Here is a 24,599-nt window from a genome sequence, read left to right as displayed (position 1 = left end):
CGCGGACTTCTGTACGATGGTGTGTACAACCATCGTACAGAAGCCCTCTGGCAGACATGTATGGTGAAAACGGTCCGACGGACCGCTTTCACCATACATGTTTGTCCGTGTGTACCCGGCCTTAGAGTCACTTTAAAAAAAAATCTAGATAGAATCTGTCACTTTGTGGCAGTCTGTTAATGTTTTCCATGTCCGTTCAGTGACAGATTTGTACATTGAGAGTTGGACTAGTATCTGTAGAACTGGCTGTCTATCAACAACTTCATGCTGATATATTAGTTTGCATTGCACTCAAGGGTCTGACGTGTGCCATCCATTTATTCAGGAGAGATTAAGCTTCCATAGTGCAAGTCCTAGGCAGGAATCTGCAGTGGTTTAATTCACAGTCCTGCTGTTCTAACAAGCCGTGCCCAGAAATGTACTGGCCTCCTCCTGAACTTTATTCCACAATAAAAGTACGGTAGTTTGATTTAAGAAGTCAGCCTATGCGCTTTGCATACAAAGCGGGCACTGCTATAACTTCTGCAATGAAATGCATGGAAGGGTAAAAAAAGTTATAAACTCCTAATTAATTATCGGACGCTCATTCCTGTATTAAGCAAAATGAATTGCCGAGGAGCACAGAGCATGTGACCTGAAATCTCCATACATTTTTACATGATTTTAATTACAATTACTTTATTATTAAAACTGAAAGGACACGTAGGCTACCACATTGCAGTTATAAATATGAAATACTTGTTTTTATATTATTTGTTTTTACAGTTGTTGATAGCTTGCTGTGTTTAAACATCTTGGAAAAAATACCTGGTTTTATGGAAAAGACCCCTAAACCCAGGCCTCGAATGGCCACAAGTCAAAGTGGTAGTAAAGCCTACCTTGTTTACTTGTACCTACAGCTAAGCCTAAAATAAGGCTGACCTAAAGGTAAAGAAAATATCTCCTAAACATGCATCGGTTAGGAGATGTTTACTACTGTATAGCAGAAGCCAGTGACATCACTGGCACATGCACACTGCCGTGACCCATGTATGCCATTGCGGCTTGGCCAGTTAAACTGCCAGAAGGAAGACTGGGTGAAGATGGAAGCCCTGTTAGCACTGACAGTGCACCAATAAAGGGCTTTGTTCTATGGTAAGCCTTTAATGATGTGCTACGCATACTTGCACATTATTTAATTATTTTGCAATGGACATTGTTTTTTTTTCAAATTGTTTCTTTATAGTTTACTACCGCTTTAAGAAGGTTGTAGGGAAAAATCTTTATGGAAAGTACATAATAAACATTTTATAACATGCCGAATACAAATATATAACCTCAGCAGCCAGAGGTTTTAGGTGGCTTTCAGGGTTGAATTTACCCTTTGGCACAGTAGCCACATGCCTATGGGAGTCAGAGGAAAAAAGGTGGCTTTTCTCAACATAGTTAATGGTCACAAAAATGTTTCCATTATCAGAAAGAATTGGCGTCGCCTATAAATTCATTTACACAATATCACAATATTATAAGCCACATTAGAGCCAGGAAATAAGCAAATGATCAATGTAAAGGAGGGGAAGGGGTTCCTAGCACAAGGATGTTACTTAGCATGGCAAACCTATGTTCTCTGGTGTTAAAAATCCAGGCCCTGGCATTGTCACAATAAAAAGGGCCTTGCTCCAGCCCCAAAAGTAGGTAGAGCTTAAGGGGGTACAACCCTCTAGGTAGTACCACACTCTTTAACACACCAAAGATGAAGGAAAGGTTATTTATACATGCAACATGCCCAGCATAGCAAACAATAGTAAACATTAACAAACAGAGGAAAATAACAACTGCACCAATAACACACTTTGCAAATACAATATATTTACAAAAACACATATATAACGCATAACCAAAACTTTCTTTAAGGGGGCAAAGTCTATCATTCCAAACCCTAACTTATGGGGGAGCCCTAAATAGTGATCATAAGTTACAGTCCCTCCTTATTACCTTCCCAGTCTAGTGGTAGATATCTGTTGGTGGCTGGTGTTGGGGCCCAAGTCTATGTTGGAGCACTCTAAACAGAGATTTTGTAATTTCAAGGGGAAAATAGGAATACTCTTAAGAAAAAAATCCCTGAAACGAGAAACAGTCTCCCACCAGCCAGTCCTCTACCTGTTGTATTGTATTTTGGCATGGTTGCCATGGCTACAGCTAAGGCAGTTCATCAGCTCTAACATTGTTATATTACATGTATGTTATTATATGTACTGTTCTTTCTTTTATATTAATTTAAATTTTTCTCCACTTCTTTGATAGTTTACAATTAATGCTCCTGAAGACAAGTGATTGCACAGGGAACATGTCAAGCATAATTCTCTTCTTATCCAACAATTCTTCACTGCGTTGATACTTTTGTACCAGATTTCTGTTGCTAAATATATGGAATGTTACTTGCAATCCTTGAATCATTCCATAGATACATAAGGTTTTGTATACTGGCGGTATTGTTGATTTTTGTGTCAAATGTGGACTTTTAGCAAGTTTGTGATTTTTATGGCTAATAAATTAATATTTTTGTATTTACATTTTTTTTCTTGTGTTACTGTGCCTATAAAGTCCAAGCCCCAAATTCTCTTTGTTATTCTATATTCATAGGACGTGGCACGTGTTATATATGTTGTATCGACAGTTATCACTCTGCGGCATGATACGACACACATTTTTCATTTACAGTCCTCTGTGCACACTCAGAAATCGCTTCAACAGTGATAGTCTCTCTACAGATGCAACAGTTCAGTCCTGATCCAGCAACTCAGCAGGGTCACCAGGAGTTTCACTCAGCACCTCTCTCAATGGCTCTTCTTGTGAGCCTCTCTCCCACACATCCCACCTTTCCGAGTACTTTACCTCCTTCTTGGTGACACTGTCCTCTGGGATTTCTAGCCCTACACAGTCCTTCTAAACAGAGGTCACCTTCCTGGGTACTACATTTCCCATAAATCCTTGTGCTCCACCCATGGGTGGACACAAAATGGGCATGGCTTCTGTTGCAAAGGCAGCCAATGAGAGTGCTTGTTTCCCCCTGCTCCTGAGCTCTGTAATCTGCCTGTTGGACCTGGTGGGTGGGGTTTACTCTGGCAACTGAAACTGCAGCCATGACAGTCTTTGACTCTCCCTTCCCTGTAAGGTCATACAGTTCTCTCATGCCAGGGAATGGGGAGTGTGTGGCCTGTTAGCTCCCAGGGTTGTGCAGCTGCAGTGACAGTGGCACTGCAGCCCAGGTTTTTTTTTATTTTATAGAAGATGTAAATGTGTCAATCATAATATGAACAGTATGAACCAGGGACTGCAATAACGTGCAATAGCCAACATTCAGCAATTAGTCGGTCATTACACTTGAGGCTAATAAACATTTTCTTTATGATTGTCTGCACACTGTTGTCTTTGTTATCAAAGAAGGTTTCCTTCAATCCAGATCATGGCTGCATAAAAGCAGTAATCTCTCTGCAGCAGTCTGACACACCTCCTGCTGAGTCACAGCTAAAACGCTGCAACCAATAGGAAGCACAGGATTTACTGATTGCAACGCTGTAGTCGTGCCAAGTCAGAGGAATGTGTCAGACTGCGGGAGAGGGGCCACTGCTCTTACACAGAGCACAATGGTTTTATTTACAGACTGCTGCCTGGAGAAAAGGACTTGTCCTTTCCCTGGAGTCAAGTTCAAGGCAAATTTCAATTTGTTGGCGTTAAAAGTAAAATTTTCAATTTTTTTTTACAGTTTTCAACGTGCTTTTGACGCTTGACATGTCTATTATAGGGGTATATAGACAAGTAGGTAGATTCAGTAAGAGTTAGACCTAACTCAGAATCTACGCCGACTTATGTTTAAGATGAAATAAAAAATAAAAGAACACCAACCATAGGATGGACTATGGGTGTCCTGAGGTATTGCGGTGCCACGTCCTAGCATAAGTAGAGATATTTAATTTGGAAGGAATAATGGACTTTATAGGCACCAATGGTCAACATAGGATATAAAAAAGTTTTTTATTGATACAAGCCCAGAGAACTGGGTATTTGAATCAACAATTACAATATAGGAAAACAATATAAAAAACATATAATTGGCTATATTAAAAACATTAGTAAGCATAGAATATCTCTAAAATGCTAATAACCCATAGGGGTTGTACAGAAACCACAGATAGTCCACAAGGGACAACAACAACAGTTGGTGAACCGACGTAGGCTTCAATTTGTGTATTTTTATACATAGGCTCTACATGTTTCGCATGTTACTGCTTCTTCAGGAGCTTAAAAAGAATACTTTCTGAAAGGAAAAACATAGACTATTATTGGTTTCAGATTTAAATTAACATTGTTTATTGTGTGAATCAAAAATAGATAGTGTTTCTTGTGCATGAAAGCACCATAAAAGATGACTCAGGTTGCCACAGACCACCAAACCACCAGTGCAAAAAGGGGATCAAGGTGAGGGAAGTGTAGGGACATGCCACATACCCATATAGTTAGTCAAAGGTGTTGGGAAGTGGCACCGTTCTCGCCAGAATGGAAAAAATGGCGAGTAATGACGGATACGCATAGATAGTACAGCAGGGAAGAGAAAAGAGTATATATATATATATATATATATCTCAATTGTCGGTGATAATAGAGTCAGGGAAAGGTAATAGCGAAGCTCCACACATCACCAGTAAGAAAGTGAGAGTGAACCATTTTGTGTAAATAAAGAGGCAAGATTATATAGTAATATAAAATAAAAAAAGTGTATCATAAACCTACCATCGGCAATGATAGGTGAAGAATAAATATATAAATGTGAGAATTCCAAGGGTAATTCTGGATCACTGTGATAACAGGTTCCAGATAACGAAATGGATAAAGGTGTAAATTTTCGGACAAATTTGGACTGAAGTGTAAGTCTGGTAAAATAAGAGATAAAGAGTGCTGATAAGAAAATGGGGCTTTTGCAAAGCCTAAGTGCACATAGCAACCCCAATCAAAAAGTCCATATATACATACATACCCAGAGTATGGGGTACAGCCAGTGTCGGGTTGGTTCAAAGTTTGGGAGGGAGTGCAGGGTCATATATACATACTGCACATTTGTGAGTAGGATAAGAATATACCCATAACGGTTAGAACAAAATCCCAAAAATTGTAAGAACCAAACCAGACCATTAGAACAGAGCTGTAGTGGTATGAGATGGTATCTGTATGAAAAAAAGAGATGGATAAACAAAAAAGAGACAGTCTAAATGAGGGCTGTTATAACATCACCAGTAATGCCAATCACCGCTGCCAAAAAAAAAAAAAAAGGAAAGAGTCCTGTAAGGGAGTGCTTACCATGTCTGGGTACACCTGTTGTCTCACACGCCACTGTGTATGGGAGCAAACGTGTAGCTTCCTGGGGATCCTGCTCCGTTATAAACGTGCATGTCTCCAATCACGTGAGCGGATGGGACTTCCGCGTCACGTGTTCCGACCAGAGATCACGAGAACCAATCACCTGTCAGCAAAAGCTCCATGGGCGTCAGATGACGCCCACCAGAGCCAACGCAAATGACAGGGCCGGTCTTCGTGGAAGGAGAGGAGTATGAGAACACGCTCCGCCAGTGGGAACAGGCGGGGCGTGTCGGGCCGCCACTGCACGTATTCGATGGCAAAGCCATCAACACAGGTACAGGTCAGGCCGAAGTCTCTCATCCATCCCCTAACAATCCGCAGCATAAGACACGCTGCGGTTACCTGGCCGTACACAACCCCCCCATAAAACCCCAAAAAGATGCGCCAGTCCTAGCAGTCATGGCAAACTGAGTCATAGGTAAGAAAGACTTTTAGTATTAGTTCCTAAAAGAGGAAAACAATAGACAAGGCTATATTATGCATAGTAACACGCCACAAACCAATGGATGGTAAGAGTGGCCATGAATTATTTCTGCCAGGTAAAACAGGACATGTATTGAGTAATGCAAGCATCTTCAATATTTTTATATACAATTATGTCTAAGCATTTGAGTGTATCTAAAGGAAGATGGAAAGTCATAAAAAACAGAAAAACAACAAAACAAAGATAGCAGGAAAGCAAAAAAGGGGAGAAAACAGAATAAGATGATATCTAACAAAGTATATTGTATATCAAGCGACTTATGTTTAAGCGTATGCTCAAACAGAGATACGCTTAAACATATCTAAGATACGACGGCTTGCGCCGTCCTATCTTAGATTGCAATATTTCGGATGGCCGCTAGGTGGCGCTTCCATTGGGGTGGGCGTAGAATATGTAAATGAGTAGATACGCCGATTCACAAACATACGCCCGGCCGACGCAGTACTTTTACGCCGTTTACGTTAGCGTTAGGCCGCCTAAAGTTAGAGCTTAGCCCTACATGGAATAGTAATGTTAAGTATGGCCGCCGTTCCCGCGTCGAAATTCGAAATTTTTACGTCGTTTGCGTAAGTCGTCCGTGAATCGGGATTTATGTTGTTTACGTCCACATCAAAATCAATAGGCCCGTGCGGCGTACTTAGCCTCAATGCACACTGGGAAATGTAGGCGCCCGGCGCATACGCAGTAAAGAAAAACTTCAAAAACGTAAGGTCAAGCCTTATTAACATAAAACACGCCCCCCTTACACACATTTGAATTCGGCGCCCTTACGCCCACCCGCTTTAGGCTACGCCGCCGTAACATAGCAGGCAAGTACATTGTGAATCATGTACTTGCCTCGCTAACTTACGGCGGCGTAGCTTAAATGCCTTAAGCTACGCCGCCGCAAAGTTGCGGCAACGTACCTGAATCTAGGTAAAGGTATCCTATATCATTATGAGTGTGATCCTTATTACAACAACTGGAAGCAAGTTTCAACAATACAGAACAAAACTTCTTTTTTTAACTGCTTTTTATAGCATGAAAATATAACTGCTTTCCTAAAAATTGACTGCACTCTCTTTTTGTTCCAATTAAATGTGACTGAAGGAAACTGCAATAATGCATAAAGAAATGATTTACATTTCACGAATGATCCTATGTTTTTGTCTTGAAATGCATGCTGCCAGAGCCCATTCTCCTCAACATTTATATTGAACGGCAATCAATGGCTTTCTCTTGGGTTAGTAAAAGCTCTTAAGAAATCTTTTCCAGTGGTATTAATCTCATATCCAGAGCTACTCTTTCCTGATTTACCTGGCCATAGCCACAATTGCCAAAGGATTGTAATATGTTTAAGTCTCCTTTGAAGCTGAAGTGCTTCATCCATCATTGTTTTTAGTTCCTTTCTGATGCAGTATATTTTGCTATTTGTCTTTCCTGAAAATAGAAAGGCAATATAGTCATCCATTCATCATCTTTTCAGTGTGTCTTCCAGTCTGTTTTCCTTTCTGTCTTTTCAATCTTAACTTGTCGGAATTGTTATTCATTTTATCTGTTCTCATGTGCATCTCAGTTTGTGTCATTTTCATTGCATGACATTGGATCCATCCTTTCTTTGGAGAATATTAGCTTGTGCTATTCATGGTATTCAGAATGGAGTATATAGTGGGTGCCAACTTAATTCCTTTTTTCAGTCTTATTTTTTTACGTTTTAAGTTCAACTTTGTTCTTGAAGCCTAACATTATCATGGAGTTGGCCTGTTCCCCCTGTGCTTGAATAGGTTTCCATACTCTGGTTTCTGCCCACATTTCAAAGACATGCTGGTAGGTTAAAGTGGTTCTAAAGGTTCAAGGGGCCAGATTCACGTAGCCCGGGCGCAGCGTAACGTAACCGATTTAGGTTACACCGCCGCAAATTTTCTGTCTAAGTGCCCGATCCACAAAGCACTTACCTGTAAATTTGCGGCGGTGTATCCTAAATCCGTCCGGCGCAAGGCGGGCCAATTCAAATGGGGCGGGTACCATTTAAATTAGGCGCGCTCCCGCGCCGGACGTACTGCGCATGCTCCCGACGCAAATTTCCCGACGTGCTTTGCGCAAAATTACGACGCGCCGACGTTTTGTGAATCGCGACGTGAAAAAAAGACTTGCGCCGGGAATTTTTTTTTTTTTTTTTTTAATTCAAAAGCGACGCGGGAAAGACGGGTATACTTTTACATGGTGTACTAATTTTACACTTTGTAAAAGGTGCCCTATCTTTGCGATGGCAAACTAACACTTGCGGCAACGTAACGAAGGGGAAAAAGTTTTGTGGATCGCCGTAACTGCTAATTTGCATACCCGACGCTGGTTTACGACGCAAACTCCCCCCAGCGGCGGCCGCGGTACTGCATCCTAAGATCCGAGAGTGTAAAACTATTACACCTGTCGGATCTTCTGCCTATCTATGCGTAACTGATTCTATAAATCAGTCGCATAGATAGAAACAGGGATACGACGGCGTATCAGCAGATACGCCGTCGTATCCCTTTTGTGAATCTGGCCCAAGGTTTTTTACCTTTGTGCATTTTATGCATGAAGGTAAACAAGACTTCTCTGTGCAGCAGCCTGCCCCAATACCTAGATGAGCCCCATTGTGATCCAGTGATGTACAGTTGGCTCTCTGGGGAGAGAGCCCTGGCTCTCCGAGGACTCTCCCTTCTCATTGGTTGAGACAGCAGTAGTAGCCATTGGGGAGAGATAGGGGACAGGGCTGAGTCACGGCTCTGTGGGTGAATGGACATGCAGATCAGCGGCTTGGGAGCGACCCTGCTTGGGTGCCTCCATTGGGGGGACCCGAGATGAGGAGGATCAGGGCTGCTCTGTGTTTAACTGCTGCACGGAGCAGGTAAGTATAACATGCTTGTTATTTTTTTTTTATTGCCTTTAATATCACTTTTAATCTATCCTGTCAAAACTGACCCTCCTATGTGTATGTATGAGTTTGAGATAGGAACCTTAGATTGTAAGTTCCTTGAGGGTAGGTACTAATGTGAGTGTACAATATTTAACCACTTCAGCCCTGGAAGAATTTACCCCCTTCCTGACAGAGCACTTTTTGCGATCCGGCACTGCGTCACTTTAAAGTGGAGTTCCACCCATAACTATAACATTACATCAGTAGTTTTAAAAAAATGTCATTAGTCCTTTACGAAAAAAAAAATTTTTTTTAGATGCCTTCAAAGTGTTGTTGCTAGGCAGAATAGTTAATCTTCCCACTTCATGCACCTAGGTGCTTAATGCTTCCTAACCTACACCGCACAGACTCCTGGGAATGTAGTGGGTGTAACTTTCGAGGAGTCTGTGCACTCCCCAGTCTCAAAGAATCATGTGACTTGGACAGCACAGGTGCTGAAACCTGATCTGACACTGCTTGTGCAGCACTGAGCATGTGCGAGATTTGCAAGGCTGAAATCCAGGAAGTCATACAGTCTGGCTTCATGATGCCCACACTTAAGATGGCCCCAGTCAATTTCTATTTTATAAAGTGTCTAAATGCTGTAACAACCTAACAAAACAGACCTTAGTTTACAGACTAACTTTACTAGAATACATTAAGCTTGTGTATTACAGGGGTATTTATATTTAAAAAGTGAAATTGTGGCCGGAACTCCGCTTTAACTGACAATTGCACGGTCGTGCGACGTTGCACCCAAACAAAATTGACATCCTTTTTTTCCTATAATAAATATCCCCAAATAAATATAAAAAAAAATATTTCTTTCTCAATTTAGGTCGATATGTATTCTTATACATATTTTTGGTAAACAAAAAAGCGTATATTGATTGGTCATAGGGTATAGTTTTATGGCATTTTTATTATAATTTTTTTTATCAGTAATGGCAGCAATCATTGATTTTATCGTGACTGCGACATTATGGCGAACACATTGGACACTATTTTGGGACCATTGTCTTTTATACAGCGATCAGTGATATAAAAATGCACTGATTACTGTGTAAATGACACTGGCAGGGAAGGAGTTAAACCCTAGGGGGCGATTAAGGGGTTAAGTGTGTCCTAGGGAGTGATTCTAACTGTAGGGGGGATGGGCTACAAGTGACACGACAGTGATCACTGCTTCTGATGACAGGGAGCAGTAGATCACTGTCCTGTCACTAGGTAGAATGGGGAAATGCCTCCCTGTTCTGCAGCTCCATGACATGATTGCGGACATCGAGTCCGCGGATCTCACGGGCACGGTCACAGAGCTTGCGGCGGGCATGCGTCCTGCACAGTGGTAAATTCAAAGCAACGTACAGGTACGTTGCTTTGCGCAGCCGTGCCATTCTGCCGATGTATATCGGCATTAGACGGTTGGCAAGTGGTTAAAGCACTGCGTAAATTGTCTGTGCTACAGTATATACATGCCTGTGATACATTTAAAAATAAATAATTAGCCCAGCAATCCTAAATATAAATAATGCAGGTTTTGCTACAATATTTATATGGGCTGTCCCCTGCAGACTCACCACAATCCAGCAGTGGTCATCTTCTGGGTTGAATAATGCCGGCAAAATCCAGCTCACTTCCTGTGAACCCAGGTGGTCATGGACACACTCCCTAGGGTTGTAACATCATGACAGCTTGGGCTCAGTACTCCAGGTCACAAAGGCACTCAGCGCATCATTTTGTAAATGTGACTTTACCTAGATGTGAGAGCAAACAAAAACAAACAAAGATTCCCAGCTCACTGACCAGCTAACCTGCAACAAAACCACATGTGTGTGACTAAACCCCTTGTTTTTAACATGAACTGTTATACAGGGTCAAGTCGGTTTTGTTGCAGGCTTACTAGTAAGTGAGCTGGGAATTTTGGTTTGTTTTTGATGTGCGTTGCCCTTCCATGTACTCCTTGCTGCAAGGGCTAGTTATAGGTTAGGGTGGTTGCCATTTGTTTGCACAATTTGTGGATTAGTGCTGCCAGATTTTAATGTTAGTGCATTTTTAAAGGAAAAATATTTGATGGTGCTGACCAATCAGTATCCATCTGGTCCTTCCTGGAAGCACCAAAGAGGGAGAAGAGCAGGAGTTTAAAATCCATGGACTGCTGGAGCGGCTGTGGGGGTGCTAACAGCTCAGCAACCTGAGAGGTAAGTACAATGGGGACCTAGGGGGTGGGACGGGTCTCCAGTGTTAATTCACCTTTACATTTTTTCTGTAAAGGTGAACTAACACCTTAGGGCCTCGTACACACCACCGGATCTATCCGCTGGGATTTATCCGCAAATCAGTTCCAGCGGATAGATCCTGTGGTGTGTACGTCCGAGCGGATATTTTTCCGCGGATATATTTCCGGCCGATGGATTTCCAGCGGATAAAAATTTCTTAGCATGCTAAGAAATCTATCCGCTGGAATCCTGTCCAGCGGATTGATCCGGTGGTCTGTACAGACTCACCGGATCAATCCGTCCGCTCCTCTCCCTCGCATGCGTCATAATGATTCGACGCATGCGTGGAAGTCTTTATCTTCCAGCGTCGCGCACGTCGCTGCGTCATCATCGCGGCGACGGCGCGACACGTCACCGCGGATGGAATCCGCGCGGATTTCGATCTGATGGTTAGTACAACCATCAGATCAAAATCCGCCAGAGGATTTATCCGCGGGAACGGTCCGGAGGACCGTTTCAAGCGGATAATCCTCTCGTGTGTACGGGGCCTAAGAGGTTACAGTTGGAAGCTGATTGGTTGCTACAGCGAAAAAATAAATTTTCTTGTTAGAACACTATTCCATACAAGCACTCTAGACTCCCTATACTCATCCATGCTGTTCTAAACCTGCTATCACCATAGCTGAGCGCCAATGTTATATTCCCGTTTAAAGATGGCAGTAGGGCCTGACTGGCTGAATCATCTCCTGGCTCGCAGTGTATGTCTTTGGATACCTAATTAGCAATATCTCTATGGTATACCATAAACAAAATATCCCATGGAAAGAATGAGATCTACCATAATGGTAGGTGAGCAGACCCAGGAACTCAAGCAGAGAGATCTCATCAATAAGATCCCAGTGAGATATAGGAAGCTGCCAGGTAGCTTTAATTCTCGAGCATCTACCAAAGACTGAAAGAGTTTTAGGGGGATTGACCCTGTAACTCCTTTGGGCTGGATTATGTAAACATTTCATTAGAGCAAACATCAGGAAAAACTGGGGAAGTCATGTTGTAGCTCTAGTAAGGTCCTTTCCTGTGGAGGCTAGACAGATCAGGGGTTAAAAGCCTGAAAGATCGAATGCTGCCTAGGTACCTTGTGACTATTTAGTGCTGAGGATCTTACTTTTTACTAATAATTTAAAAAAAAAATATTTTTTACAACCTGTTGCAACTTTGTTTTGCTCTCACTAATTTGTGAATTATTGACCTAGAGCAAGCATGTCACCAGTAAAGTGTATAGTCATCTAACCTGTGTATTTGTTCCTGTTGACATTCTATGTGACAAGTCAAGGATGACAATACTACAGCATACGTTTTTAAAAACAGTTTGGTAGAGTCTTGTACTGGGTTAAGCTGCCATATACAGTGCCTTGCGAAAGTATTCGGCCCCCTTGAACTTTGCGACCTTTTGCCACATTTCAGGCTTCAAACATAAAGATATAAAACTGTAATTGTTTTTGAAGAATGTTGTTGATTCTTCAAAAAAAATAAAAAAAATAGGATTTTTGTATTTACCGTAAAATCCATTTCTCTGAGTTCATTGACGGACACAGCAGCCTTTGACCTTAGGGTATTATGCACCTTCCTTCCAGGAGAGATTAGGCAGAAAACAGCACTTTAAGTGTTAAAACACTTTCCTCAGCACAGCTCCTCCCAGGGGGCGTGGTCCCCCGGCTATAACCCACACTCTGCCTCCGCAGCTCCAGTTCGTAACAAGCAGTACAAACAAAAAGGAGGGGTGCTGTGTCCGTCCATGAACTCAGAGAAATTGATTTTACGGTGAGTACAAAAATCCGATTTTCTCTTCCGTTCATGGACGGACACAGCAGCCTTTGACCTTAGGGACGTCCCCAAGCAGTGTCAAAAAAATTAGAGGGGTGGGAAAACAACACAGCAAACCAAGCTACATGTGACCTAACAAATGTTTCAGTTGCATGCATTTTCATATATGTTTGTGGAAGACACAAGCCACGATAAAGGTGACTCAGTATGTGTGTGTGTTGCACTACTTTAAACTTCTCAATAAATACATTTTAATAGAAAAAGCTTCTCAGGAGGTCACCTCTGTTTTCCTGAAATGAATCACCGTGATTATCCATAGACCCCCCCCCCCCCCCCATAGGTGCATATCAAACATTGCTCAGAAACTGTGTTATAACTGGAAAATTATGGTGGTACAAATGTTTACAACCAAATGTACTGAATTCCCAGGTAGTATTTATCTGCCATCAGTGGGCAGCATGGTAGCTAAGTAGTTAGCACTTTGAATTTGCAACGTGGGGATTCTGGGTCTTGTTTCCAATGATGAACTTATCTCCATAGGATCTGGATGTTCTGTCTGTGTTTGTATCAGCTGTTCTAGCATTCTCTAACCCAACCCCCCCCCCCCCCCAAAAAAAAAACTGGTTGGTTTACTGAGTATAATTTGGTCCAAGTGAGTGTCCCAGAATGACCGAGGTTGGGACCTTTTCTCTTTTGGAACCTGAACCAGTGAGAAAACTATATATATTATGTAAAGAATTACAGATTTTTCAAAGACTAAGTTAAATAAATAAATGTTCTCTGATTCTATATGTACTGGTTAAAAAAAAAAAGGATACTGTACATGAAAGCAACTTTAAAGGAGCACACTTGTGGTTTCTTAATGAGGTAAAGCAGCACGTAGATGTGAAGTTACAGTATAAGGAATAAAAAAAGAAACACAACTTTTTATGAAGGACAAATTACACAGCTTGATAACATGACATCAGCTTTCCAATTTTCCTTAAGGCATTAACAGCACCGACTTCGATGTCTGCTGCTGTGTTTTCCCTTTAGTTGAGCATCAAGCTAATAGCTGCACAGCATGGTGGAGAGACTGCAACAGAGAAGAGGCGCTGACATCATTACATCCCCGGAGGAAATCCTGGTAGAGGCTGACTGACGAGCGACATGCTGCACTCAAACTCGCCTCCTCTCAGAATGTGGGCATAAGTGATCCCCTGTCTGCCATGCCCTATGTTCTGCCCTCTCAGCAACTAACACAAACGCTTTCTACATTAACTACAAGTAGTTAATGGATATAAATCAATGCAAAGTCACTATGCTATGACTTGGGAAGCGATAGAAAACCATTACAATGGCTGATACAGATTTCCACATGAATCAGAATGGAACTTTTGAGTTAAAAACTACTTATTGGCCATATAAAGCAAAGGCTGCCATTTTGTAAGATGAGGAGGTGTTAGGTTCAGGGACACTCGTGATATAGGCAAAGAATAAGACATGTTGCTGTGAAGCCTACAACATCCCTGCCTCCACATTGTATGCCTCATTCTAGACCAGTGGTTCTCAACCTTCTAGTGCCGTGACCCCTTGATAAAATGTATTTTGTTGTGGGGACCCCCAACAGTAAAATTATTTTCGTAGGGGGGGTTGTTAGCACCCAAGATAATTAATTTGCGCCCCTAACCCACAGACGTTTTGCGCTCCCCGAGTCCTTTTATTGGCAACTATAATCACAGGTAGTGTCACTCACTGTGTTTGATTTTTTTGGTGTCTTGCAGCAGTGACACCTATGCCGAAATCAGGAGATAGGGTCTCCTCCAGCCCCTTCCACTTCACATTCCTCACCGGTCAGCTGACCTCTAGTCTTTGCCCCCCTGCCAGGCCGTGAACTGAATGGGCAGCTGTGAAGAGGCGGAGTGGGCGGCTGCGGGCTCCAGTGACAGCCTTGCTGGGTGGCCGCAAAAAGGATGGGAGAGTGATGCGGGCTTCAGGAACAGCCCAGGATTCGGTGACCCCTGGCAAATCATCATGCGACCCCCGAGGGGGTCCCGACCCCCAGGTTGAGAACCACTGTTCTAGAACATTTGCTTTGAGTGTACTATATAGCCAAAACTTAGTGGTCACATTAGCCCTCCACACATATTTGATCTTGTTGGGCATCCCCTTCTAAATCTTTGAGCATAAGTATGGCGTTATTTCCCCCTTTGCTGCTAAAACTCCACTTTTCTGGGAAGGTTTCCCACAAGATTTTAGAGTGTGTGAGTGTGAACTTGTGAAAAAGAGTAATTGTAGAGTCAGGTTTGTTGGATGAGATGACCTGACTTGTAGGTCTTCATCCCAAAGATATATCAATTTATCGATCGCCTTCTGTTCAACCATTCCATTGGTATTTTTTTGTTTGATCAGCACCACAGCATTGATCTGTGTATTTTGACAGTAGGGAAGGCACAATATAAAGACACAATGGGGAGGATTCCCCCATCCACCAATATGTAGATGGGGGAATCGGGTTCAACCTCTGGTTAAATGAAAAAAAAAAAACTGACTCTTGTATAGCCAGCCTTAGGAACAGCATGCTAGTATGGTTGATCACACAATATTGTATTGCAGTACATAGGGAGTGTCATATTTTCACTATGGGTAAGTTTAGACTATATGCGGTGGGACTGCATTGGGCAGCTATTCCAGCGCAGTCTCACTACATGTCAAGGCAAAATGCCTTGCGTTGCGGTGGTGTACGGCAGGGATGGACTGGCCATTGGGACTACAGGGAGTTTCCCGGTGGGCCAATGGCTCAGTGGGCTGGCTTCAGTGACAGCGGACTGCCGCCCCCCTCCGCTCCTCTGTCTCTCCCTCCCCGCAGCGCTCACCTGGGGGGGAACAAAGAAGCAGGGGGAGGACCAGAGGAGCAGGGACGCCGACAGAGGAGCATGGGGGAGGGGACAGACAGCTGACTCAACAGCTATGGCCTGGGAGTTTCTCACTTCTGCCTAATCTTGTCCCAAAAGGGGGGGGGCACCGAACTGATTCTTTGCCCCGGGTGAAATAATGTCTAGCTTTCCCACTTTTCCCGGCTAGTGAAGGGGGAGAGGGGGCTTGGGTGGCCTGGGGGGGGGGGTGCGGGAGTTGCCCGGCCGCCATGGGAGAGACCTGTCAAAGTGGGCCAGTCTGGATGAAGTCCAGGGCCAAATTTCTGTCCCAGTCCAGCCCTGGTGTACGGGCATGGTGTGCTGCGAGGCTGTCCACTGCCTCGCATTGTGTGGTTGGCAATTGAACTTTATGACAGGTCCGTGTGACATCTCAATAAAGTTTGTTTAAAAAAAAAAAAAAAAAAGGAAACAGTGCTATGCACGAGATCAGTGCATCATCACAGGCCTGATCTCAGCAGCACCACACCACACACCAACTGCTGTGTTGCAATGCAGTGGCTAGTGTGAACAAGTTTACAAACCTTAAAGTTTAACTGCGTAAGAAAAAAAGGAGATAAAAGGGAGTCTATAAACATACACCACTCTTAAGAAAAGTAACAGTTTTACCTCATACAAAGGGAAACAAATGTTGTCTATCCATTCCAGCTGCAATCTAGGAAGCTCATCTTTCCTATTGCGGTCAAAAATGGCCTGTTGTGGAAAATACAAATAGTTATGATGTGTTTGAACAACTCGTTGAGTACTATTTTACAAGCTTCATATATATTGTTAGGTAGAAAAGTTCAAAGACACACAAAACATGTTACATACTCAGGTTGAAAAAAAGACACAAGTCCATCTAGTTCAACCAATAAAAAAATCATACAAACCCATATACACAATCCTTCACCCACAGTTGATCCAGAAGAAGGTGAAAAACCCCAGCAAAGCATGCTCCAATATTCTACAAATTAAGAAAAATCCTGTCCTGACCCCCTGAGAGGCAATCAGATTTTCCCTGGATCAACTTTACCTATAAAATGTCAGTACCCAGTTATATTATGGACATTTAGGAAATAATCCAGTCCTATTGTAAAGCAATCTACTGAGCTGGCCAGAACGACTTCTGGAGGGAGTCTATTCCACATTTTCACAGCTCTTACTGTGAAGAAACCTTTCCGTATTTGGAGATGAAATCTTTTTTCCTCTAGACGTAGAGTGCCCCTTTGTCCACTGTGATGATCTTAAAGTGAATAACACAACACCAAGTTCACTATATGGACCACTTATGTATTTGAACATGTTGATCATATCCCCCTTAATCTCCTCTTCTTACAGCTGAAATGTGACGTTGCCATGGTCTTCTCATGATTAGTGATTTGCCATGGTCCACACACAATCAGTGAATGCATGAGGAAGCATGGAGTATTATGGCATGCACAGACTGCAATGCCCTCATGTGGAAAGGGACTTTGTGAATTTGCTTACACACTTAATAAATACTAAACAAAATTATAATAAAACAAGGCAGTAAATGCAGCTTATGCATACTCTAAAGCCTTAATAAGCTGAAAACTTTGTTTTTAATCCTAAAAACTAGCAAATAACACAGGGTAAATACAATTCCTCAAGCTACCATATGTAAAGCCAAACATGTTTCTACTTTTAGATAGAATAGGGAATGGTTGAGAAACTTATTTATTTTTTTACACCTAATTGGGGGGGATATCCCCTTACTTCCTGTTCAAAAGGCACAGCAGGAAGAAATCTCTGTAAATCAATGGAAAATCTCTCAGGCAGGTATCACTAGAACAGGTATCCTCATTGGATGATTGCCTCCTGTACGGTAGAAGCAATACATTTTTGGATTTCTCGTCACTTTCTGAGACAGAGACAATGGTCACTAAACATAGTGAGGGTGTTCATTTTTGGAAATTTACACTATTATTCTTAAAGTGGTTGTAAACCCACTATTTGGACTTTTACCTACAGGTAAGCCTACAACAAGGCTTACCTGTAGGTAAGGAGAATATCTCCTAAACCTGCACGGTTTAGGAGATATTACCCCCGCAATGCGGGCGGCGCATGCGCAGGGGGGACTCCACGGCTGAAGGACCGGCATCGCCGGACCCTGCCGATTTTAAATCTCCCGCGCGCACGCGCGGGAGTGACGTCATCGCCGCTCCAGCCAATCACAGCGCTGGAGCGGCGATACCCGGAAGACACGCCGGAGCAAGATGACATCCTGCTCGGCGTGGACCAGGTAAGTGGTACACACCTCGTTCCGAGGTAAGTATTTCATAATAGGCTAGTATGCGATGCATACTAGCCTATTATGCCTTTTGCATTGCAGGTTTGGGGGAAAAAAAAAAAAGTTTATGCGGTTTACAACCGCTTTAAAATTATTTTTGCGCAGAAAAATATGTAGGTTGCCACTTCTTCTGGTACTATTTCCCTGGCTGTTGTATTGTTCATTGATATACACTATATTACCGAAAGTATTAGGATGCCTGCCTTTACACGCACATGAATATTAAAGGCAACCCAGTCTTAGTCCGTAGGGTTCAATATTGAGTTGGCCCACCCTTTGCAGTTATAACAGCTTCAGCATCGTCTGGGAAGGCTGTCCACAAGGTTTAGGAGTGTGTCTATGGGAATGTTTGACCATTCTTACATAAGCACATTTGTGAGAGAAGGCCTGGCTTGCAGTCTCCCAAAGGCGTTCTATCGGGTTGAGGTCAGGACTATGTGCAGGCCAGTCAAGTTCTTCCACCCAAAAACTTGCTCATCCATGTCTTTATGGACCTTGTTTTGTGCACTGATCCAAATCATTTGGTGGAGGGGTCATTATGGTGTGGGTTTTTTTTTCAGGGGTTGGACTTGGCCCCTTAATTGCAGTGAAGGGAACTCTTAAGGCATCAGCATAACAAAATATTTTGGACAATTCATGCTCCCAACTTCCCAACTGTGGGAACAGTTTGGAGATTTTCCCCTTCCTGTTCCAACATGACTGCACACCAGTGCACATGATGAGCATGTTTGGGGTGGAGGTACTTGATTGGCCTGCCTTCAACTCGATAAAACACCTTTGGGATGAATGAGGGGAGACTCGTCCAACATCAATGCCTGACCTCACAAATGCACTTATGGAAGAATAGTCAAACATTCCGATACACACACTCCTAAACCTTGTGGACAGCCTTCCCAGAAGAGTTAAAGCTGTTATAGCTGCAAATGGTGGGTCAACTCTACATTGAACCCTATGGAGTAAGACTGGGATGCCATTATATAGTTCATGTGCATGTAAAGGCAGGTGTTCCAATACTTTTGACAATATAGTGTACATGCTTATGAAGTATGTGAGATGAGTTTCTTCATAACTATTTTTTCTACCATGAACTGCCCTAAAAACACAGGGGAAACCAGTATGGCTTAAATTGGAACTTACTGAAGGAGTCAACTTGAGCTCTGCTCGTTCCCGGTCTCCTTGCTCAAAGAACTCACTGGTCACTAATTCTGCCACCTAAAAAGAAAAGCAAAAACAGTTTATGTTTTATCTTTTATTTACCTATTCAAAAACATTTCTGTCTGTGCGTATCTCAAATACAATTTACCAACACTCTGGCTGTTTTTTTGATGAACATAACTAAGGAAAGTGCATGTGAAACTGGAACCAGCGGCGTCCCATCCATATGGGGAGCCACCCCCCTAATCCATACCCGGCCCCTAATTTAAATGCAGGGCGCCGGACGTATGGATTCCAATTGGGAGGTTTTTTTTTTTAGAAGCACATGATTAGAGCCAGCGGCTCTACTCAGCTTAAAAAAAGGGTGGGCTCGGGGGTCGCTATTGTCTTCCTGATTCTCTTCCTGGCCAATCCCAGCTCGGACGTGTTGCAACCCCCCCAAAAAATATACCATCAGCCGCTACTGAGTGGAGCTAAACCCTCTTATCCTTTTCAGCCAAGGAAGCTGCCATCTTAGCTTCTGTTTGATCTAAAACTGCCATGGTGCTGCACATTTGATCAGTTATGACACCAGCCATGTGATGACAGTACGAGCCAATGTGAAAGATAGCATTCCCAGCATGCCAGGAATGTAACTGTTTTTTGAAACCGTTACATCAATGGGTTTAGTTCCGCTTTAATACGCAAATATCTAGTTAGCCTCAAGATCAGTACACCTAGAACCAATGACTAGGAGACAGTGGCGCCAGAGGCGTTGCTAGGGGGGTGCGGTCCGCACCGGGTGACACCCGCTAGAGGGGTGACACCATCCCGTTTTTTTTTTTTAGCTGACATGCCCAGCCTGCCCTGTGCAATCCCAGCCTGCCCTGTACCACCCCAGCCTGCCCTGTACCACCCCAGCCTGCCCTGTATCACCCAGCCTGCCCTGTACCAACCCAGCCATCCCTGTACCACCCCAGCCTGCCTTGTACCACCCCAAACAGCCCTATACCACCCCAGCCTGCCCTGTACCCCCCCAAACAGACCTGTACCACCCCAGCCTGCCCTGTACCACCCCAGCCTGCCCTGTACCACTCAGCCTGCCCTGTACCACCACAGCCTGCCCTGTACCACCCCAGCCTGCCCTGTACCACCACAAACTTTCCCATGCCACCCCAACTTGCCCTGTGCCACCCTAACTTGCCCTGTGCCACCCTAACTTGCCCTAATCTGCCCTATGCCACCATAACTTGCCCTATACCACCCCAACCTTCCCAATGCCACCCTAACTTGCCCTGTACCACCCCAACCTTTCCCAAGGCATCCCAACTTGCCCTATGCCACCCTAACTTGCACTATACCACCCCAACCTGCCCTGTACCACCCTAACTTGCCCTATACCACCCCAACCTGCCCTATGCAACCCTAACTTGCCCTATACCACCCCAAACTACCCTATATCACCCCAACATGCCCTATACCACCTTAACCTGTCCTATACCACCCCACTACACCAACCTGCCACTATACCACACTATACTACCCTAACCTGCCACTATACTGCCCTATACTATCATTTACAGGGGCTGGTTTGGGGTGCGCCCCGTGCCCATGCGCTGCCTGCTTGGTGCTGGGCAGAGCCTAGACAGAGGGGGGGTGACACCATGTTTTACCGCACCGGGTGACACCAACCCTAGTGACGCCACTGAGTGGAGCAAACCATTTAAAAAATGTACTACTTTGGTTTTAGACTTTTGGTATTTGGACTGGTTGAAAACCCCCAAACTGTGCAGGCACAGCCATAATTTGAACCAAGATAGATGGCACCGGTAAGAAGCAGCTTAAATTGTTTTTTTTATATGTGTAAATGTGTTTCTGACAGTCAGCAACATGAGCTGTGGGTGGCTGTGTATCAACCCTTGCAGCTCCACCGCCCTTGGCCATGGCCTATGTTGGCAAAAATTGCTGAAAATCCAGCCCCAAACAAAATAATACAATCCTTAAATATAATTATCATTTTATTTAAAAAAAACATTTTATTAAAAATATTGTACTAAATGAAAAGTTTGAAAAAAAATAAATACAATTTACAGAAGAAAAAAACATGTTCCCGTTAGAAAACACTTTGAGCTAGATTCAGGTAGGGGGACGTACAATTGTGCGGGCGTAGCGTATGTTATTTACGCTACGCCGCCGCAACTTACAGGAGCAAGTGCAGTATTCACAAAGCACTTGCTCCGTAAGTTGCGGTGGCGTAGCGTAAATGGGGCCGGCGTAAGCCCGCCTAATTCAAATGTGGAAGGGGGGGCGTGTTTTATGGCAATGTGTGATGACCTGACGTGATTGAAGTTTTTTACATGTGTAAATATCCCAGTGTGCATTGCTCCCAAGTACGCCGCAACGACGTATTGGTTTCGACGTGAACGTAAATTACGTCCACCCCTATTCGCGAACGACTTACGCCAACAACGTAAAAAATTCAAAAATCGAAGCCGGAACGACTTCCATACTTAACATTCCGTGCGCCTCATAGAAGCAGGAGCAACGTTACGCCGAAAAAGCCTTACGCAAACGACGTAAAAAACTACCGCCGGGCGCACGTACGTTTGTGAATCGGCGTAACTAGGTAATTTGCATACTCTATGCCGAAAACGACGGAAGCGCCACCCAGCGGCCAGCGTTAATATGCACCCTAAGATATGACGACGTAAGAGACAGTCGGATCTTAGGCTAATGTCGGCGTATCTTGCTTTCTGAATACAGAAAGAAGATACTCCGGCGCAGCTTTGAATTTACGCAGCGTATCTATGGATACGCCGGCGTAAATCATTGCTGAATCTAGCCCTTTCTTTTTAATAAATTCTTTTGAATAAAAAATAGGACATGGAATCTGACAGGTTACTATGAGCATTAGCTCACATTTCCTTTCACCCGTTTTCACAAAACATCCCCAAGGTTTTATTCCAACCCTCTGCTGAAAATATAAATACACTTGTCTAGGTTCGATTGTTCCAGCTCCAGCTCCTGCTGCTAATCAGTATTCTTTGTACTCATTCATATTACCCTCAGGATGTGATGGCCAATGAAGACATTTGACTGAATGAGTGGAAAGCCCTCAAATTTAAAAACTATGCAGGAACTGATTCATCATTGTCAGTATGTGACAGAGCCTGAGGTAGCTCCATGGGGCAGCCGTATGAGTTGAATGAAAGACAACGATGCTCACAACAGAAGGAATTACAAACCCAATTTTCTTTCCATTTCTTACCCATTCTCATACAGCAATATTTTTGCATAGGAAGCACAATATTGCTGTTCATGTAGAGCATATAAACACCTCATGGGCAAGAAACATTTTACCATTGAGAAATGTAACATTCACGAAGACAACATTGCATTTTAGCGTCAGGGCATTTTAACCAAAGTGATACATTTTACATAATTTCTTTAGAACATTATAGGGGGTTGTAAAGGTTTGTTTTTTTATTTTCTAAATAGGTTCCTTTAAGCTAGTGCATTGTTGGTTCACTTACCTTTTCCTTCGATTAACCTTCTAAATGTTTGTTTTTCTTTGTCTGAATTACTTACTTCCTGTTTCTCCTCAGTAAGCTTGCCCCCATCATCCACGTGGGTTAGTCAGCCAGAACAGCTTACTGAGGAGGAACAGGAAGTGAGAAATTTAGACAAAGAAAACAAAGAATAAATACATTTAGAAGGGAAATCGAAGGAAAAGGTAAGTGAACCAACAATGCACTAGCTTAAAGCAGTGGTCCCCAACCTTTTTGGCCCCGGGGACCGGCTGCTTGGAAGAAAATTTTGCCAAGGCCCGGTTGGGGGGAGGTTGGGGATGGCACGCGGTGGGTAAGCGATTTTTCGCGGGCAATTTGTCAGCGCATTATTTCTATTATTACATTGTAGTAATAAATGAAATAGTTAAACCCACCATAATGCTTTGAGCGTGTCACTTGCCACACTGCCTGCCACCAGATGCAGAATGTCACTTGCCACGCTGCCTGCCACCAGATGCGGAATGTCACTTGCCATGCTGCCTGCCACCAGATGTGGTAAGGCCCCAACAGATGAAGGTAGTGCCCCCCTCCACAGATGAAGGTAGTGCCCCCCTCCACAGATGAAGGTAGTGCCCCCACTAGGCCCTGTACACTCCATGCACACATGTGTCCCAGTCAGTCCCCACTCACACTTACCCTGTCACTGGTAGTGTTGTTATACTCTGGGCTCCCCCCGAGCTCAGTCATGTTGTGAGGGCTGAGGATTAGCAACAGGTAAGTATATGGAGGGATCAGAGGGGAGGGGGCGGCTCCCTGCATCCGGGAAGAAGTGTGGACTCGTCTCCTCTCAGCTCTATCCACCCCCGTTACCACGGGACAGTGGCTTCCCTGTTACTGTGGGCTGTCCTGGAGGTGACGGTGTGCTGCGCCTTCCCCTGTGACAGAAGAGCAGGGCGAGCTCAGTGAGGAGGCGGCACGTCCATTCACACTGCACGGGGAGTGTGCGTGTGAGAGACGGAGGGAGGGGCCACGGTGCATAACAAACAACACCGCACGCTCGCACCCGCGGCAGAAGGGCCACGGCCCGGTAATGGGCCGCGGACCGGGGGTTGAAGGCTTAAAGAAACCTTTTTAGAAAATAAAAAACAAACCTTTACAACCCCTTTATATAGAATATAAATACATCAGGAAATGGTAAAAATTGGTCTGTGACAAAGCTAAATCAGCAATGTTGGTCATATACGTAAAGTTAAAGAAACAACCCACCAAAGATTTAATTTTACCCAACTGATCTTTTGATATCTTGAAAAAAAATATATTTTAACACAACACAAGGAGAGATCAATTTGGTCAGATTCTAATAGATTTTCCACCAGGAGGGCTCACCAATTTTACATGAAAACAATTGTTCGTAGATCAATTGCCCAAACAATATCTGAAAGTTGGGACATTGTTGTTATATAAACGACTGTAATATTACTTGTAGAACCAGCAACCGTGTGAGCATTAATATCTTGGATATTTGATTTTCAGTTGCATGTCATAATGTGGCTCTCATTTATATACAGAAAAGACAAATGTTGGAGGTGAACCTTGGCTAGTTTTAAACAAATAATTATTGTTTGGAAGTGCTATAAAAGGTACTATACTTTGTTTTTTTTTATGTTTTGGGGATGTTTTATTTTATCTTCTATAATCTCCTACTTTTTTAAGAAGTTTTGGTCATTTTACACCAGTGTTTATGAAGGCAGGCAACCCTGACCAATGCTGAGAATGCAGGAATTGGTGAAATCACTGTGGTCTGATGCACTAGTGTGTGCTCAGGGTCTAATCTCTATTTTCGTGAAAAAATTATATAATTTTTTTTGGGTACAGCATTGTATGACCGCACAATAGCCAGTTAAAATAATAATAAT

The 24,599-nt window shown here is 43.4% G+C and overlaps 1 protein-coding gene across 1 annotated transcript in view; it reads right to left on the bottom strand.

Annotated features, from left to right (window-relative positions):
• The window catches only part of PDE11A (phosphodiesterase 11A), a 721,237-nt gene that overhangs the window by 22,119 nt on the left and 674,519 nt on the right, over positions 1-24,599 (bottom strand). Inside the window, exons 18-19 of the mRNA XM_040357670.1 lie at positions 19,178-19,252; positions 16,357-16,440 (exon numbers count right to left, since the gene is read on the bottom strand). Coding sequence (XP_040213604.1) covers positions 16,357-16,440; positions 19,178-19,252 — 159 coding nt within the window. The remainder of the gene's footprint in view (positions 1-16,356; positions 16,441-19,177; positions 19,253-24,599) is intronic.

The sequence above is a fragment of the Rana temporaria genome, chromosome 6, assembly GCF_905171775.1.
Source record: "Rana temporaria chromosome 6, aRanTem1.1, whole genome shotgun sequence".
Lineage (NCBI taxonomy): Eukaryota > Metazoa > Chordata > Amphibia > Anura > Ranidae > Rana > Rana temporaria.
The sequence above is the reverse complement of the archived record's forward strand: the minus strand, read 5'-3'. Positions and strand labels throughout refer to the sequence as shown.